General features: G+C 46.9%; 1 protein-coding gene across 7 annotated transcripts in view; it reads right to left on the reverse strand.

Annotated features, from left to right (window-relative positions):
- The window catches only part of dlgap1a (discs, large (Drosophila) homolog-associated protein 1a), a 70,885-nt gene that overhangs the window by 32,238 nt on the left and 18,093 nt on the right, over nucleotides 1-20,554 (reverse strand). For 5 of the 7 annotated variants that reach the window (XM_056390766.1, XM_056390769.1, XM_056390765.1 and 2 more), the window contains one exon: nucleotides 6,856-8,392. In XM_056390766.1, coding sequence (XP_056246741.1) covers nucleotides 6,856-8,277 — 1,422 coding nt within the window. In that variant the 5' untranslated portion in view covers nucleotides 8,278-8,392. The remainder of the gene's footprint in view (nucleotides 1-6,855; nucleotides 8,393-20,554) is intronic. The other 2 variants (XM_056390772.1, XM_056390770.1) reach the window with 2 other exon arrangements.

Genomic DNA, 20,554 nt, shown 5'->3' on the forward strand with positions numbered 1-20,554 from the left:
TGGATGGTGGGTCCAGGTGGGCGGGGCTTGGTGACTGCTTTGTTGTGACATCACAAAGTTCCAGAAGTCCTGACGGCTGGTTTTAAGGCTCAGTTTCTGAATACAGGCTGTGTGCATTTCTCTGTGGACTGAGGCTTTGATACTTTCACAGTATTAATATAGAAGCTAGAGCTGATCTATAATCACACTACACATGGACACAGACCTTTACACTGGATCCACACCTGGATTCAGTCACAGCCATTATTAATGTTATTAGTGTCACCTGTGTGTGATGAGCCAAATGTCAGAGAGAGTCTAGATCCCTTCATCCACTTCTCTGAGTCACTGAATCATAGGAATGAGTCCAGATCCAGATCCGGACTCAGGCTCCTGAATCCTTACAGTCAACAACAGAGTGTTAAACTGTGATGTCAGGATCTGCATCTTATACATGCAGGCCGCTCCAGCTCGTTATCCTAATTAGCCACACCTTGTGAGCCTGCTCGCCCAGCTGGAGTGACTCCAGTCAAACCGGTGAGTGTTTCCTGCCTCAGACTGGAGGCCAGAGACTCTCTGACAGACAATAACAGAGACAGACAGCAGGAGAGCTGCACCACTACTCTGACTAATTACATGTGAATCACTGAGGGAACAGATCTGCTGGGATAAATGTCTCTCGCTGTGTGTGTGTGTGTGTGTGTGTGTGTGTGTGTGTGTGTGTGTGTGTGTGTGTGTGTGTGTGCGTGCGTGTGTGACGTCAAAGAGACACAAATGAGCAGTTTGGCTATAAAAAGCGAATGCGGGGAAAGGACCAGCTGCAGCAGCATCAGCAGCGGCTCTCACCCACGCACAGGCCTCACTTCCACTGCAGCTCCACACTCACGGTGCTGTAGCTGAGGAGCGGTGGGGTGGTGGGGCAGTGGAGCGGTGGGGTGGTGGGGCGGTGGGGCAGTGGAGCGGTGGGGCGGTGGAGCGGTGGAGCGGTGGGGCAGTGGAGCGGTGGGGCAGTGGAGCGGTGGGGCAGTGGAGCGGTGGGGCAGTGGAGCGGTGGAGCGGTGGGGCAGTGGAGCGGTGGGGCAGTGGGGCAGTGGAGCGGTGGGGTGGTTCAGTCCATCGTCAGGCCGAGGCCGTGTGTCCGAGACGTATAAAAAAACAATAATCTTTAAGAAGCGAGCGTCTGTGCGTGCGACACTCACGGTGTCTCAGTGTGAGTACAGTAGATCTGCACGCAGCATCCACCGTGTGTTTCATATCACGGCCTGTACATTGTTTCCGTGGCAACACTTGGCTGTTTTGAAGGCTTCAGGCGGCAGCGTTAGAAATAACAGGTACTGTGTGTGTGCTGCCGAGATGCTGAAGATAAGAAGAGAATGATTTGCAGATTGAGTGGGGGGAGAAAGTTTCTGTGAAAGCGCTTCACTGCTGTTTCCACCTCCACCCTCCGTCTGATCAGCTGTTCAAACGTCACTCAACGTGTCCTCACTGTTCTCTCCGTGTCCACATCATGATCACCATGGTTACCTCATCTTAACTGTAAGCAAACCTTAAAGACTGTAAAACCTCTACACAGCCATCACCGTGGCAACAAACGAAAGTGATGAGATGTTACACGATAAAACCCAGTGAGGTCCATCTACAGCTACAGACAATCAGCTGACGGGTGGGGGGGGGGGGGGGGGGGGGGGGGCAGCGCTGCTCCACGGCACAGGAAGAACAGAAGAGAAAAGAAACTAAAAAAGTAAACAAAGAAAAGAACAGAGAGGAAAAGAAAAGAAAAGAAGGAATAGTTTTACTCAGCTCGTCTCTTACCTCCAGTCTGACTGACAGATCAGAGATCAGCTCTCAGGTCTGTTTCTGTCCTGACTTGTTGGTTTGTGAACGTGCTGCTGTGTGTGACTTTAGCAGCACCCCTTCACAATAAGACTCCGCTTATTAAGGCTTTATAAATGGTTTATAATCAGGTCATTAATTCAGTTGTTAACACTTTATAAATCTTAAATAAACATTCATAAACAAGTTATAACAGTTTTCATTCATTGATGCAGGTTCACTATTTGACAGGATCAAGTTAATGCTTATTACTCATTAATCGTACTAATGAGATACTGTCATTTATAACTGGTAAAAGGAGCTTTATTGTAAAGTGTAAAACACATCATCATTTACTAATATGCCAAACTTTCTGACGCTGGTTCTCTGCAGCAGGTACAACGAGATGAGGCTGAGCAGTAAAGATACATGTGGGCTCACTATTTGGCAAGCAGCAGGTCACCATAACCGGTTATGAATGATTTATAAAATGTCAACAAGCTAATCAACAAACTAGTTATAAACCATTGATAAATCCTTTATACGTGGGAGTCTTATTGTGAAGTGGAACCCCACTTCCTGTCAGATTCAGGACTTGACTTCAGTACTGGTGAATAAACGTGTGTGTGACGGCTGAGGATACACAGACGCACCGTCTCCTGCCCACACAGGTCCACTCCTGAAACACACCGCACTTCCCATGATCCCATTTGTGCCTCTCATGTGGCCTATTACGTTACCACGGTAACCACCACTTTCTCTCAAAGATCATTAACTGGCTTAAAAAAAAATCTGTTTTGTGGTTGGGTGGACGAAGAGTCGGAGCTGATGTTTCCTCCTGGACCTGAACTGCTGAGCTTCCAGATGTTGTTCACTGTGGAACATCTGTGCATACGAACTCTCAGACCTCTTCACCCGACTCCACATTATCCCGACAGTGTCAAGGCAACAGGTGAACTGTATGTTGTCATATGTGTGCTGTATAAAAGAGTCCCTAACACACACACACACACACACACACACACACACACACACACACACACACACACACACACACACACACACACACAGTACAGACAACAGAGAAACAGCGGTGGTGCTGGGGAGGTGCTTTAACTCTTAGAGAACAGGCTGAACTTCGTCTGACTCCTCAGAGGAGAAACCTCTGGACCAGATCTGAATCCTGGACTGGGACGCGTCACGTCCACGGCAGAGTCTGTCCAATCAGAGCGGCTCGAGGGCGGGACATCGGTCCTACTCTCTGATTCGACACAGAACTACACTGAAGGACCTTATTCCTCCGCCGGGGAAATTAGTCCGACGATGAAGGAGTGAACTCGTAGCGACTGTGTCCGCTAAAGATAATTTGACCGATTTTTTAATTATTCATAGACACGTCCGTCACTTCAACCGCCGCTTCTTAAAGTCCCTGATAAGGAAACGCAACAATACGACCCACAGGAGCGTGTCCTGAAGTAGCGTTCCCTACATGGCCAGCGTTCTGGACCTTGGTTGTCATGGTTACGAACATGCACATGCAGACTGCGCGGGGAGCTTTGTGTAACGGACCTTCGTAGCCATGGTTACAATAGTAAACGCTCACGGCTTGGTTAAGTTTAGGAAAAAGATTTGGGTGATTTTGAAATATTGATCTTCGTTGCCGTGGTTACAACATAAACTTCTACCTTCAAATGGGAATTGTTGGTACATCAGACCTCGGTTGTCATGGTTACAATAACAAACATGTAGACTGTACCGATCTACCTTCGTCGCCACGGTTACTATAATAACGCATGGTTCGGTTAGGTTTAGGAAAAAGATGGCGATTTCCGCAGCCTTACACCGTCTTTGTTGTCATGGTTACAACATAAACAGCTAGCTTCAGGTAGGAATCGAACACCGCTCTCCTGCGTCCTCCTCCTCACGTGGACTTTGTCTCTCTTTATACGACGTCACCGACATTTTTTCCCTTCGCTCCTGTCATTGTCACTACGGCCACTAGGTGTCGCCTAGCAACAAAACTTAACTACGGGTCATAACAACCTGCTGCACAGACGACCTGTGGGCTCGTTCGCCGCGGGAGGACAGACTCAAACCTCTCGCTCCTTTAAGCTTCCCACTCTCGTCATGTGATCGCTGGTAGAGAGAGAGGAAGCTAATGAGCTCAGCTGGAATCAATAAACTCAAATCCTCTTCTAATCGTAATTGTGTTGAATTACACCGGGCAACTGCCAGAGACTCTCAGCCTCTTCTACTTCCTGTGCGCTCTGTGGTTAAACACCTCCCCGACACTTACACAGCACTTCAAAGAGCGGCACAGCACAGCGACAACAAGCCGGCGACACACAGACCGAGGAGAGAGCTGGCAGAGAGGCAGGAGGGGAAGCACTACTAAATTAAAAATGAAGTCTACAAACAGGAGAGGATGTTGTTCTTCATGAGTTCATGTCATCACCTAGCATTCAGAGAGTAAGGCTGCTACTGGCTCTGCACTTACTTCTCTCTTCAACTCAAAAGGAGGACAGAGGAGGAAGAGGAGAAGGAAGAGGGAGGCTCTCCAAACCAAGAGGAAGTAAAGGAGGTGGAGGTGGGTTGGTGGGTTGGTGGGTGGCGGGAGGAGGGGGGGGGGTTGGGTTGATAGGAAGCGTGGGGGTGAGTTGGGTGAGTGAAGAAAAGGCGGGAGGGGGGAGGGGGAGTGGTGGAGAAGAGGAAGGAGGTGGCAGTGGGGTTCTCCGGAGATCAGAGTAATAGACTGGTGATAAGGAGCAATGTTCCCTCTAAGGCTGTGGACGCACTGCGACCTGACGCTGAGCCCCCCCCCCCCGCTGTGACGATGGAGGCGGCGTGACCAGGTCCGTCTGATCTGTTTCCTAAACGATCCTGTTTCCTGTTGCTCAGTAAATTTGAGATCTAGAAATCAGAGGATTCAGCAACAGTCTGGAGTTACAGAGCGAGATCTCTCGCCGTCGTGTCGTCTTCAGTGGCGACGGTTAATGACCAGAACCTGAGCATCTTTAAGCGTGGTGCTCACACAGCCTCTCACCGCTGCACTGCAGCTCCGCAGGAACGTATTAGCTCGCTAATTAGCTCGCAGGCTAAGCAAAAAGTAAGTGTAATCAACGCTAGCAACAGCTGACTGATGAACAAACTCACACCTGTCAGGTGACGTCACCAAACACCAGCTGATAGAGGAACTTCCTAACCTACAGCACTATCTTAACTGTTGGGTAACCATGGTAACTAGTGTTAGGGAGGGGGGAAAAAAAAAGAAAAGCCATTACAGACCTGAACCGTGTGCTGTGGTTTGATGACGACACTAACTCTAATCTAAATGTAATGAATAAATGATTTTAAAATATTAATATTTGTTTCAATCGTTTCACTTTTGATCCTTTTATGTTTGTTTGATTGTTTGACGGAAGTAAGATTGTGATGTACAGAGAGAAGAACTGAACACACCTACTGGTAATTCATATAGTAATGTGAAAGTATTTCAAACATATTTCCTATTAAGTCCTAAAGGATTTTATTATTATATTTTATATTATTTTCTTTGGAAAAGTGAAAATCCTGAAGGGCCAATCAGCTACGAGCAGCTGCGGAGAGGCGGAGCGACTGGTTGTCTCGTGAAGGCGCTTCGTTGTTTTGTTTGGTTTTTATGCTAAAGGAGATTTTCAGAGTGAAGTCTCGTGAGCTGAGAAGAGTAACAGACCGAGTGTTTAGGATTTCCTAACCTGAGATAAATCAGGATTTATTCCCGTAACAGCGAATCAGATCCTCTTCCTGTCGTCACCTCAGACTGTGATACAGCTCCTCTGGACTCCAGGCTCCGCACAGTTCTGGGTTTAAGTCTTTTAACAAAACACAAGTAATCAGCTAGCACCTAGCATAATATGCTAATTAAAGCTGAAATGATTTGCTGATTCATTGATCGCCAAACAATTTTGATAGCTGATTGAACGTTACAGTAATTTATCTTTGAAAGCATCAAAGTTTCTGTTTCCAGCTGCTCAGACCTGAGTGCGATGATTTGACTGAACATCTTTGATGACGTCACCTTGAGCTTTAAAACTGTGAACGCTAACGTTTCAGTGTTTTCTAACATTTTATATTTCAAATAATGAATCAAAAAATAATTGACGTTAATCGATAATGAAAGCACCTGTTGGCTGTAGCTCTAATGCTGATTAATATACGATCTCCACCAGATCAAAGGATTTCAATACATTTAATGAAACACTCCAAAATAAAAGCATCCACTGGTCTGTGATCCTGATTTTATATGATGATGATCTATTGAAATATTGTGGGAATGATCTGAAAGCCTCATATCAGCAGCTTCAGTGTGTCCCCAGCCTTAGACAGTGAGATCCAGTCCTGGAGAACCTGCAGTTTTCATTCCAACCAAACACTGAAGCCACACGGGGGGGGGGGGCAGATCCACGGAGCCCTGGCCCAGATGTTTGGGTGAGTGCCGTCTGCTCTTAGATCTTAATACAACTGGATGGGTGTGATCTCTGGATCAGGAGGTGCTGAGTTTTCCCAAAATGCCTCAGTGCCTAAACTGCTGCAGAACACCTGTATAATTAAAGACTTGTTAAGAGCAGAGAAGTCGATATATGAAGACAGACGTTATATTATTCATTCACCGTGACTTGTTAGCAACATTAGCGGGCGGTAACCATGGGAATCTTTGCTAAGCAACAGATGGGTGATGATGCTGAGGATGTTGGCATCGGGATAACCTTAAACTACCTGGTCTTTGCTGCTAAGCTAGCACCTCATCACCTGTGTGACTGTAAATGATTAAGCAGCCGTGCCCGTCCCGGACCCCCGTGGCTGAGCCCTCACTAAACCGGACCCCTCCCGTCCACCTGGAGCCGCACCTGTTCGGTGACATCGTGTTTGGTAGGACTGAAAACCTGAAGCGTCTCAGGACTGGCAACCACTGAGTTAGAGGAAACATTGGTGAGGAAAGTAAGTCGTGGAGAAAAGGGGGTCAACAAAGGGGGGAGGGGGGTGAATCGACTGGTTTTGGATGGGAGTCGGTGAGGGATTATTTACCTGTAAGAAATGGCATGAGCGCTCCTGCTGCTGACTGCCCTTAGATTTGACTAGAGCTCTATCTAGGTTTAGGTTACCGGATCCTGCGCCGGCTCGTAGCTGGTTGTGGCTGCTGTTGTTGGTGTAGACCTCTCGGGCCCTGCTCACCGTTAGGCTCGACGACCACGCCCCTTTCTTCACAAGGGGCCCGTCCACGAGACCCAGCGGCAGCAAGGGGCCGCCTCCTCCACCGATACCGCCGCCGCTGTTATTGCTGCTACCACTAACGGGCACACATGCCGACGACGCCGCGTACTTCACGTCGTTGTTGCTCCGGGAGGCTTTGAGTGCAGGGTGGTGGTGCGTGTGGCCATGGTGCGCGTGGGTGTGTGTGTGCTCGTTGAGTGTGCCGTAAGGGTCCATCATGAAGTACTGCTGGGACTGCGAGGAGGAGAGACCGGGGAGGGGAGTCTGCGGGAACTTGTCGGGGTTGTTGCCAAGGTACCGGCCCATCGTCATGGCGATGGGCGAGGGGGAAATGGAGGGCGAGGGTGAGGGTGGAGGTTGGTGGTGGTGAGGGTGGTAGAGACACAGCTCCCGTTCCAGGTTGTCGTCGGAGCTCCAGTAGCCGGAGCCCGGAGCGGACGCGGAGCCGTGGAGCTGGTGGTGGTGGTGGTGGTGGCTTCGATGCTTGGGCTCCGCTGATCGACAGCGCTCGCGGCTCTTGCTGCGCTTCCGGTGGCGCGCTCCCACCGGTGGAGCTTCCCCCTCTGGGCTGGCCCTTGAACCACCACCACCACCTGCTCCGCCACCACCACCACCATTAACGCTCCCGTTATTGGCCCCCTTGGAGGACTGCGTGTGGTGTGGGCCCTCCAGTGAGTGTGACTTGGTGAAGAGTTTCTGGACCGAGTGGACCAGGTGGCGGATTCTCCCCGGGCTGTCATTGTTGTTGTTGTTGGCCCCCATCCCCCCACTGTGGGCCAGCACTCCTCGTTTGTACTGCAGTGTGTGATAGCCGTCTCTGGAGAAGGACGGCTGACGCTCAAACGGGTCCGCAAAGTTTGCTGGGACCCGGGTGGGCGTTTTACCTCCATAGCCTCCTCCAGCTCCTCCTCCTCCTCCTCCTCCTCCCCCTCCTCCTATATATGGTACCATGGCCATACACTCATCCTTTACCTCAGGATGGTGAGACGAGGAGGTGGAGTGGCACCTCCGAGGGAAGGTTCCATAGGGGACGATGCTGTTGCTGTCGGAGGGGTACGAGGTGCGCTGAGCGTTGTAGTACGGCAGCTCGGCCGGATGCGGCATGGGGATGGGCACCGGCATGTCCATCTGACTGATCAAATATGGCTTGCGGTCAACATGGTGACCCAGCGGATCATACGACGGCTCGTAGGAGACCACGTGATGGTGACTCCGACTACTGGACAGGCCCTTCATGACAGGGAGAGGGATGGGTGGATGGAAAGAGGAATGATATGGATGAGAGATGCCGGCGGGCCTGCGGTCAGCGGAGCGCTGCAGGAGACTGTCCCTGAGAGGAGAGCTGGAGACTCTGGAAGACAGGGAGAGAGCGACAGGAACAACAGTTAATGCAGGAAGTCCAACATAAACAGGTCAAACCCTGAGAGCGACAGAGGACACGGCCCACTGGCTTTAATTACATGATATTAGCGCTGCAGATGTCCAGACCGTCCCTCCAGGATTGTTGCGGCTGAAATAACTGATTTCACAGCAGCTTTTCTTAAAAGTTACAATGTTTTTAGATGGTTTTTTTTTTGCAATGAAACTGCAGGAGAAAATAAAAATCATAAAAAGAAAGAATAATAATTCTATGCGTGATTGATGTTTGGAAATCAATTAATGCACCTTAAATGTCAATTCGACAACATCCACCATTTCATTGGTTTTTATCAGCTTCTACGTGACGGACGCTTTAGTGGCGATCGGATCTTCAGCCGTTTAAAATGTGAAAATCAGCTGGATTGTGTGACTTCACGCTTCACGTCTAAGTACAAACCCAGTTCACGCCACTTTCCTGCAAATTGGTTAAACTCACGGGAAACTGTGATGATTTGTTTTTTATCAAATTTGTGGAAAAATTGCGGTTGATTGAACAAAAAACGCAGAATTAATGAGGATTAGTTGAATTTGCGTCAATTATTGCAATCACAACATCGAGGTCGATAAAATTCCCTGCCGGAGGATGAGTGACATCACAGCCGCCCCCCCCACCCCCCCCCACCCCCCACCCCCCCCCGAGACTCACCTCTCTCTGCTGGTCTGCTGAGAAAGGTCGTATTCGCAAATATATATCTTTTTTATGTGATCATTATCTCAGACCATGTTAGCTGTTAAACAAGCTAGCACGCTAACTGCAGCTGGAGACAGCAGCTCTCCACCTGAGCAGAAGGCTCTGTGTCCAAGCAACCACAGTCATGTGATCACAAGTTCAAGGTCGGACCGTAATAATATAATCTTCTATAGCCCCGCCCACAAAGAAAGTGACATCATCATACCTGCACAGGTAATAAGTCTATATTCAGCAGAGCCATCACAGTCTTTAAGCACAGTGTAATGTTGTACTACACAGGGTGACAACACACACACACACACACACACACACACACACACACACACACACACACACACACACACACCAGGATAATGAAACACACTTCAGAGCATCAGTGTTTCTATTGGTCAAAGCTGAATCAAGGTGAACTCTGACCTGCAGGTCCACCTGAGCCGACTGGAGACGGAACAGGAAACACCGCTAAGTGGAGGATGGAGGCTCTGAGCGGCTCCCATGGTAACCAAGAACAAGCTGTTGCTCGGGGCAACACCAAAACCTCTAAATCCCTGGAACAAAGTTAGAACGTGGGACCGGAGTCTAAATTCATCTGTTGCACAGAGCAGTTTAGATCTTGACCGTCTTAAACCGGACTGTGGTGCAATGAATTCTGGGTAAATTATGGCCGACTGAGGAACTGCATCAAACCTTTTACTTTGGAAATTCAGCAAAGAGCGAAACAATGAAAAGGAAAATGTGATTTTGGTCTCTTCCCTTTTTTAGTTTTTGGTAGCTGCTGCTCAGCGCAGGTGTCACTGATTGTTACCATGGTAACATTGGTCTTAGGCCTGAGTTAGCCTGGCGGTAAGGTGTCTAGTGTTTCAGGCTTACAATGAGTCAGTCTTTATGTTTGTGAAACGGTCTGACGGACATTAGACCGGACCAACACCACAGACCGGGTCTGAAGCCGGAACCGGTCCAAACAGAATCACAGACCCACAGAGGAGCGTGTCCTTCATCTCCGCTCAGCGTTGGAGGCAGACACGTCGTTCAGCCGGCTCTCGTTAGTGCAGGTAACTACTGTAAGACGTCTCTCTCTCAGACCTTATATAACACTGTTCACATCTCAGGAGGAACCAGGCTCCAGGGATCAGACTGCTCACAAGGCACTTTTATTACAGATGAACAGCCATGCAGGGCCTGGCCTGTGTGTGTATGTGTGTGTGTGTGTGTGTGTGTGTGTGTGTGTGTGAGACTGTTTCCTCTGTCCTACTTGGCCCATGACACAACTGCTTAACACAATCTGACAGCTCCACTGGTAGAAGGGCTGCTAACAAGCTACAGTGACTCTCAGTGTGCTGGGGAAGCCACACACACACACACACACACACACACACACACACACACAACACACACACACACACACACACACACACACACAGATCAGCAGAGGCCCCTCTCTCCCTCTGCAGCTCCATCACAGTGAATCTGTGGGTTCTGGTTCCTCGTTTGTAAAAGATTCAAACTTACATAATAATTATCAGTGATGACGAGCAGCTGAAGGAGTGTGTGTTTAAGCAGCGACAGCATGTCATCAGCGGTTAGTGTGGAACACGTCAGAGCAGACAAACATAATGTTTAGGTGAATGAATCCTGCAGTAAACGAGTCTCATTCATAAACGTCTCTGAGTCTTTTTGGATCCCAGCAGCTGCAGGATGAACACGACACGTCGAGTAGAAACTCTTAACGGTCTTGAACCTCGGCTGGTTGAACCTCCACCTGCACCGCGCTTTAACTACACACACTCACTGTAGCTCATTCACACGCATCATCCCACTGAGACGTCGAACACACGGCGGCTCCGTCACCAGGAGAGCCGCGCGGTCAGATCGCCTGAACGCCGTGCGTCTGCTTCACGGAGAGAGTTACTACATCTCAGCGCGAAGACAGCGCACTCACAACGCTGTGTCTAAAAATAAAAGGTGACTGAATCAAGGGAGGAAGTGATTCACTGCGTTAGTGAAGTCAGACGTTACTGTACAAGAACCCAAATAACTGAGGCTCACATTTATTTTTCTGTCGGGAGAAATATTCATCTGATTACATCAAATACATCGTGAGTCATGAGTGTGTTCATGGCACTGGTCACACACACACACACACACACACACACACACACACACACACGCATTCATAGTGAGAAGCCTATAGGGGACTAAATGGAAAAAGCCGTTTGTCATTTAATTTAAAGTCTCTCTGTTCGCTCGACGATGCTCTTACGTTCATTCAAATTTTAAAATTAAAAAGCAACATAAACTATTTAACCTGATTGTATCGTTCGTGAAAACGATGTTCAGGCCACAGTTCAAAGGAAAATGCAATTTTCTAACAATTAGAAAATGAAACCCTGTGAGCGAGAGAGTGATAAACATGTTACTGCTGTTAAAACTAAACAAAGCTTTAATTATTTATATTTTATAATCAGAGCATTAAGGATATTCAGTATATGTCAGTTCTCTCTCTCTCTCTTCACTTCCCTGTTTGAGCCAAAACTGTTTACACACAACAATCATCAGTAATATTAATTCAATATTACAAACTCGTGGTCGTATCCCTCCGCCACTCAGACTAGTTCCAGGTTTTATATCAACCATACGTGTATAAATGTTTCATAATTTCTGTGTGAAACCTTGAGTTGTCTTTAAAAAGTGTTTGGACCTTTGACCTCCGAAATAAAAATCAGTTCATTCTGGAGTCCAAGGTGTGAACCCTCTGAGGTCGACGGACGTTTCAATTAATATGATTATAGTGATTATAAAACATATAAAATCTGGTTTAAATGTTGTTAGAATCTGTCTAAATGTCTAAATCTAAATCTGTCTTAATTAAATGTTTGTCATTCATAAGATGTAATAACATTCACCCATAAAACATAAACCCTCTGTGAAAGCTGAGGGTGTTAGTTAGCCACTCATTCAGTCCTGAGTTTGTCCTGCGACATTGAACGCATCATTAGCAGTAAAATGTGTTGAAAAAGTTCCCATCATTCCCCTCATCCTGTTAACGGCCAAAGAGGTTATCTGAAAGGTGTGTTGTGTTCAAGGACATACGTGTCAGTAGTAAATATGTAACTGTATGTCCCACAGTTGGCTGCTATTGGTTGTAACCCGAGGCTGATGCGTAACTGTGGTGCGGTGACACACTCCTGTTTTATTAGTGGAAGGGATCAATCTTCCAGTAACAGACTCTAGTTCATGAGAAGTGGCTCAATAAAAAGAAGCTGAATATAGACGTCAATCAAAAGCACTGATCGCGGCGTTTCATGTTCAATTCTCAGCACAACTGTCAGCGTTGGCGGGTGGGAAGCTGGTGAGGGATCATGTCGGCTGGTGTCATTAAAACCTGGTGGTTACTGTGACGATCCTGTTTGCCTGTGTGTTCGCGTTCGACCCAAACGACCGATCGGCGCCAGGAAGAGCGAGAACGCATCGCTCTCTGCAGTGGAGGCGGGGGGGGGGGGTGGGCAGACGGAAACAACCGCTAAGATTATATAGAAGGGATGAAAAGCAGATGAGAGATTGACAGCTGAACCCCCCCCCCCTCCTGCTGCATGTTTCAAAGAGCCATATGTGGCAGCCAGGCTGGGTTGATGCTGTGTGTGTAGGAGGAAGGAGAAATGAAAATAGGGCTGAGATCAAGTTATTTTGGTCTAAATGGAAGCTGGTGAACAAAAAGGCTTTGAGTCAGCCTCTGAGGGTGGATACCAGCGCCGCAGGCAGACAGGATCCTCACTTAATGTAGCCCCACGGGCGTTTACCTCCACCGAGCGGCACGTACACCGGGGATTTACCTCCGTACAGAACTCAGCTAAGTGTCATTTTGTGTTATTTACATCAGTGTGTTTATTGGGAGTTTGTTCTGACAGCTACGCTAACGTTAGCATTTTCTGCACCAACGAAGAATCTACGCAAAGAGAAAGGAGGTCTGTCTGTAAGGCTGGCTTCAGTTGTTTGGGGGGGGGGGGGGCTTGCTCAAGGACACTTCAGGCATGGATGGTAAGGAAGGGGAAGGCGACCTTTCCATCTCAAGCTTATTAATGCAGTAACTTTTACACGACAGACGGGAGCAGATCGAAATGAGACATCGCACTAAAGTCCCGCTCTGATCACTTCCACATATCAGAGGGAGGTAGAAATACAGTTTAAAGTTCTAATCTGTAACTTTCCCACATTAAAACATCTGAAAACATCTGGACCTGTGTTCTGTATGTTGTTGAGTTGTGTTCTTACATTTTCTCAAATGTTTCCATCAATTCTCAAACCAGAGAAATCTGTGATTTTAATCATGGTGACGTTTCATTGGTCGCCTGTTGATGACATCATATCCTCTACGATCATGTGTCAGTGTGTTTGTCTGACAGAAGCTCAACATTGACTTTTAGCTAGTTTTTAGCCACAGACACTCTGGATCTGAAGTTATCAGAGAAACAAGCCGAGGAAACGTTCGACAGCTCAGAGGAGGAAACCTCTGAGGATGATTCAGCTGCTGGTGAAAACCTGCTGAACATCTGCTTCTTTACATGCGGGCCACGGGTCGGACTAAGCCTTCTTGGTATGCGCTCTATCACGGTGAGCTGCGGCGGCGTCCCGAATCAAAGTGAAACTGCTTTATGGCTGTTTCTACCGGTTTTTACGGTTTGACGTAAATAAAGGCCCCGCCCACTTTTTGAGGACATACAGGAGTTGAAAACTGTCATGGATCCTCTGTAAACGCCCTGACAACACGTCGACAGCCGGTCGAGCGAAAGTGAAAGGGATTGTTCTGTTGAATCGAGGTGTTTCCAATAAAGAAATAATAACGACTCAGAGTCAGAAGTGAATCCACTGAAACATCCAGCGAGCCGCCTGACGATGAACCCACTGTTCACCACCCGCCCGCCCCACACAGGCAGCAGCTACACAGCCTGATAGTTTCCTCTGGTGTTGGTGAAGCTGTTACACAGTGTAAATATGTTTCCAAACTGGCTCGGCTCTGCTATCCACTACAGCAGATTACATAATTAATCTATTTTTATTTGCCTGTGGTCACTGGGTGGTCGTGCATTTAACAGTAAATGAGCTCTCGTCGGAAAGTGCGCTGCTGACGGTGAGCGAGTGTGAACGTGGTGAGAAGCTGTGAAATGAGTAAGAGTCGGATTTCAACAGCAGCCGCTACGAGTTTACACTATAGATACTAGGGATGGACAGATACGGCAGGAGGAGGATTTACTGCAGGACTGTTGTATCAGACTCCATCAGTTTGATCCACATGTTCCTAATAAACTGATCAGTGTATATCAGTCATTATCAGCTGTGTGCACAGACTGTGAAGAGCCTGACTGGAGTTAACAGATTCACCTGGTGACCTAAAGATGCTCTTTGATTTAATAGTTTTATCATTTATTATTATCACCAGATATGATGTTTGACACAACGGATAAACTTTCCTGACAAGAATCCACACACACACACGCACACACACACGCACACACACACACGCACACACACACACACACACGCACACACACACACACACGCGCACACACACACACACACCTCAGTGATGCAGGTTTTAATTGTGCGATGGGTCTTAATAGAAGGAATAATGGAGTGCAGTAATAGACTACACTTAGAGGGCTGCTGCGGAGGTGGATCAATAGAAAATGGGGCCCCTGGCGGAGCCACTGAAAAGAGCGGGGGGGGGGGGGGGGGGGGACGGGACCCTGAAACAATATATTGATTTTCTCCTCTTTCCTCTAACCCTTCCTTTCGTCTTTTTGTTTTTTCATTATCTGGTGTGTTAGTGTTGGTCGTTATCCAGTTAACACTGACCTCAGGCCGTCACCATTGGTCTTTTTGTCGAAGACCCCCCCCCCCCGAATCACCTACTGCACCATGAGTCCGACTCGCTTCTTCCTGTGGTGACAACAGTTGACATGTCTGTGAATTCACTCGTATCGGGTGTCTTTAACAAATAGACTCATGATCCATAAAACTGATGACTGAGGAAACAAATTTCAGATTAAAGACAAGTTAATTGGGGACGGCTTTTCTAATTAGGGATAAAAGTCGTGTGGGGAACAGTTGATTTTTGGGTGAGTGGTTCGGGTTAGAGGGAAGTCTCCAGGCAATGACTGTGAAGTTATTGTAGTTTCCACAAAAGTGACAAACGTGTGTGTGTGCGTGTGTGTGTGTGTGTGTGTGTGTGTGTGTGTGTGTGTGTGTGTGTCTTTGCCAGAGATTTCCTCTCTCTTTCACTTGCCTCTCCTTGCCTGGATGTGTCACCATGGTAACCGCAGCAGTATGTGAAACAGACACGAGTGAACGACAAACATCCACTGTACTATATGTTCGGTCGGCACCATAGGGGCAAGAGGCTCCTCCCACTACGACCCTCTGATGTTAATCCATGTTTCACCTCGTTAACGTGCACATGATGTTTTTATATAAAACAAGACGTGATGAGTGAAATAATCATCAACCCCATGACTGAGTGTTTCCACCTTGAACTGCAGTGAACCAATGACAGTCGTTTCATACGTCACAAACCTGAACCCTTGTCAGTACAGAGAGAGAGAGAGAGAGAGAGTTAGCATTAGCACAACCGCTAACACTGTGTCAGCCAGTTACAAGCTAACAAGCGACACAAAACACACTGGCTGAGATCCTGCGGCTGAACTCTGCGATCTGTCCCAAAGTCTCGGCTGAAAACCGAAGGCGACAGCCTCCAGAGTTTGGGACGTCCCGCCTGAGGAGATCAGTGTTTTGAATCACTGCCCCAGTTTACATCACTCAAACATATTCGTATAAAGCTGCTTTTAATCTGTGACTCTAGTATTCCTATCCTTGTTTTTCACAGACTTTCTTTTGTCCGTTTCATTGATTTTAATGTTTTTAATGCTTTTCTTGATAATTGTCTTAATTATCTTTTATTGCTTTGTTCTGTCTTTACAGGACTTTGTAACCCTACTTTGAAAAGTGCTATATAAATACAATAAATCAATTACTTAAGTAATTTTTACTTGAGAATGAATTTCGGGACGTGAATGGTACATAATGGGTGTTTATAACCTTTGCTGTAGATTTTTATCATTTACGTGGGACTGATCTTTATCAGACAGCTGAGAACAAAATGGCAACGGATTGTGATTCAACAGTAAAGTCTCCATCACGTTACAGTAGAGGGAAGGTGGAGGGATTTCTTAGTGAAAACTGCTGTGCATTACAAACGCTGCAGTGTTTAACAAAGAGCGTTGCGATCTACAGAGAGCTTCAATATTGTAGATTCACATGATATTTGAGAGCTGCCACAACATCCTGATTACCAGAGCGGCCTCTCCGTAAATGTGTGCACAGCGGTTTGTCTCAGAGCCACTGAACGATAAAGGCAGATGCTTCTTTGACGTTCATGAATAAGTAAATCTTCAAAGAGGAAAGTCAAGGTCACCATTCAGTTGCCAAGAAGCTGAATACATTGTCCTATTCTCTGACTTCTTTCAAGCATCACTCGTAGTCAGGAGCTTTCTAGCAGCTAGAATATATATTCTTATACCCGGTCTTACAGTTATGACTGATGCACAGAGGCTGGCACTGAAAATATACTATCATCCCATTATAGTTTGTGCTTGTGAGGTTGATTATGAGATGCAGAGGATACAAGCATCGGCTTCAACTGGAGAACTACAGGTTTATTTATTTTCTTTTTTGTGAGTTATTCATCTGCTACATTGACACATAGTATCAGGTGGTTTCAGTCTAGTGTCAGCTGGTTTCAGTCTAGTAACAGGTGGTTTCAGTCTAGTGTCAGGTGGTTTCAGTCCAGTATCAGGTGGTTTTAGTCTAGTGTCAGGTGGTTTCAGTCTAGTGTCAGCTGGTTTCAGTCTAGTGTCAGCTGGTTTCAGTCTAGTAACAGGTGGTTTTAGTCTAGTGTCAGCTGGTTTCAGTCTAGTGTCAGCTGGTTTCAGTCTAGTGTCAGCTGGTTTCAGTCTAGTGTCAGGTGGTTTTAGTCTAGTGTCAGCTGGTTTCAGTCTAGTGTCAGCTGGTTTCAGTCTAGTGTCAGGTGGTTTCAGTCCAGTATCAGGTGGTTTCAGTCTAGTGTCAGCTGGTTTCAGTCCAGTATCAGGTGGTTTCAGTCCAGTATCAGGTGGTTTCAGTCTAGTGTCAGCTGGTTTCAGTCTAGTGTCAGGTGGTTTCAGTCCAGTATCAGGTGGTTTCAGTCTAGTGTCAGCTGGTTTCACTGTGACTGTGTGTGACTGACAGGATCTAACAGAGACATGTTCTCATGGTGAAGATGAATGGGATCTGATTAAGATTGATTGGATAATAAATCCATTATTGATCAGTGTGTCTTGTGTCAGACTGGGCGGAGGACAGAGTGTCCACAGTGGCTGAGAGCTGCTGTCAGTGAGGACAGTGGGAGCTGAGTGAATCTGCCTCAGCTGCTCTCAGATATTTATACACTGCGTCTCATAAGGTCTGAATATGCTGCTGCTTTCTATGAAGAAGGCCTAGGTGAGCTGAGTCCAGGGAGAAGCCATGGCTGCTTAGTGCTTTCACTGTGGGTTACAGATGGGCTACAGCTGCATTATGCAACATTTCTATTAAAAATACACTGAGTCTCAATCAGAGGCTCTCAGTCTGAGCTCAGGTCTCAGAGCCGGACTGGTCCATCCAGCTGCCTCCTCAGGACCTGGGTTCTTACAGAAAGAGCTTCAACTATGCACTGAGCAAAGGGTCTGAATACTGTGGCATTGTGGGGTATTGAGTGTAGACTGATGAGGTAAAAAAATTAAATTTAACCATGAGACTGAAACCTTACAACATGTGAAAAGGCGCAGGAGTCAGAAGACTCTGTGATGCTCTTTATCTGCAGAAATATAAAACCAGGACTGATGTCACGGACAGAAACACCTCTAATTAAGATCATGTAGATTTTCCTTGGTTGCCCAAAATTAAATGTCACTGTCAGTGAGTTGGTGGGAAATCTTCACTGACAAGCTGAGAATGAAATATCTGTTCTTACCCACTGAGTCAAAGAGACATGAATCCTTTCCTTTACTGCTGCACTGCCTGATCTGCGAGGCCATTGTTACCATGTTCACTCTACTCACCGTCTTAGATCAGCCTGTTAGCATGCTAGCATTTGCTAATTGGGACCAACATAAATTAGAGATGCAATGGGTGTAATTTTCTTTCTAAGAACCTGCAATAACATCTGAATAATTCGGTACGCACGTTATAATAAACCAAACAAACTCACCTTCACCAATAACTTTCGTTTCATTCATTCTTTTCTGAATTTGTAGCGCGTTTGTGTCTTAGCATGTGTTTCCTTAAGTTGCAGTGCGTTGAGCTCTCAGGGCCACCGTATGATTGCCCAGCTGTAGACCTGAACACTAACATGATGATGACAACTCTAATGTGACATGAACTCAGCATCAGCAGATCTGTTTCCACTTATAGAACCAAGATATTTAAGTGAGTGACCGTGACAGTGGATCACAGGAGGTTTGCTCTGCAACGCACCAGCACTGAAGTGGGACTGGTTTCCAGTCACCTTACTACCAACTATAATGAAATGCAACACAGCCGCAGGTTAGCTGACTAAAGCTGCTGTCACATTAGTCGGTCGTATAGAAAGGGGAAGTGACGGGAGAGCGTGTGCGTGGCGTTTCGGACAATGCCGTGGCGTTATCGTCGTACGAGGACTTGACTGCTCCGCCTCATGTACTGTGTGTTTTCAGCTGAGTGCTGCAGGAACACAGTGTCACTGCTTGGGGATCAGTTTGTCCTTCTTGCTGCTCAGATTCTTTGAGAGCTCCGTCACTGACAAACCCAACAGTAGAACCACATCGCTACAAACCGCTCACCCCCTCCACGTAAGTACGTCTTGAGTGACGCGCCGGAGAAAGTCGTGAGGATGTCATCCAGCTGATTAGATTTCACGAAGAGACAAAATAGCCATTAAAATCTCACAGAGAGAGAGAGGGAGAGGGAGCCTAAGAAATGCTGGAGGCTCTCAACAACTCCCTCTCCATCCCTCCCTTCCTCCCTCCCTCTCTCGCTCTCTTCCCTTTTCTGCCATCATCCCATCCGCCGATGGACTAGAGATGTACGTCAGAATCTGCGTGGAAATGGGTTTTTTTCTCTTTCTTTTCGCCCACTGACTGTTATGATTCAACTCAGCCTTTAGAGCAGGGTTGAGGAGAGAAGAGAAGAGCGTGGGCTTAACCTGCTTCTCCCTGTCTCTCTCTCTCTCTCTCTCTCTATCTCGGTACCTGCTTCCCTTTTGCACAGAGCTGCTCTGTTACTCAGAAATTAAATCCTGGGTTTGTGCATGCCTATGAAGCCTACAATAGACAGACAGATAGCAAGGAACAGCTCAGTGGTGGGATGTGTGAAGGAGGTGGGGACCGAAACGACCAGCTGACTGTGAAAGAAGCGTGAATCATATCTTTAACACTTATTCTATCCTGTCATATTCCTCACTAACTGTGGTGGACTGATCACTTTACTCTGCATGTCTTTACAGCATTTCTGTTACGTGTCTCAGATATACATAGGATATATACATCAAAGACGCCAGTGGAGTTAGGCTAACTGCAGGGAGGGCTGGTGGACGTGTCTATGTTCTGGTCACAGAGGACGAACCGTGAGCCGACACTGGCCTGTGTAACTAGGCTGGAGTAAAATCCAAAAATGTATATCTCGATACAGTCCAGCCCAAATATCGCGATATACGATATAATTATATTATTGTATTTATGTTTCAGGCTTTTTATAATATATAATTATATTATTAGCACAGAAGCTAACACTGCATGTTGAGTTTCATGTGTTAGCGCTTCTAATGGTTACTGGACGTGGCTGAGTTTGGTGAGTGCGTCAGCTGTGGCCCAGTGTTGGCACTAATCAGACCAGTACACAGTGTCAGTCATCGTCTCGTCCGACTGAGGCTCTCAGGTGTTCAGCAGACACATGATGATTCACAGTCAAAGTGACTGATAGATCAAACTGTAGCTGACTGATCTTCTGTCCAACAAATGTTACACTCTGAAGTACTGTTCTCCCTGCAGAGGAAATGGAGTGAACTAACCTTTGAGTATTCTGGGTTACATTTGCACTTGTTTAAAATGAAAACATAAAACCCAAGCAGCTGCTAAAAGTAGAGCTAACTGTGCTAGTCCAAGCTGCTCAGCACCTCCTCTGCTGCAGAGCTCACTGGACACTCTGTGCTTTGTTTAAACTTGGTATTCACACATAAATCTGGCAGCGATGGGGAAGACAATAGACTCATCTGAATGAATCACGAAGCTGTTTCCTTTTAAATGACACATTAACATGACATTTCCCTGGATTATTTCACAAACTCCTCACTGAACAAAG

Source organism: Seriola aureovittata, chromosome 12, assembly GCF_021018895.1.
Source record: "Seriola aureovittata isolate HTS-2021-v1 ecotype China chromosome 12, ASM2101889v1, whole genome shotgun sequence".
NCBI classification, from domain to species: Eukaryota; Metazoa; Chordata; class Actinopteri; order Carangiformes; family Carangidae; genus Seriola; species Seriola aureovittata.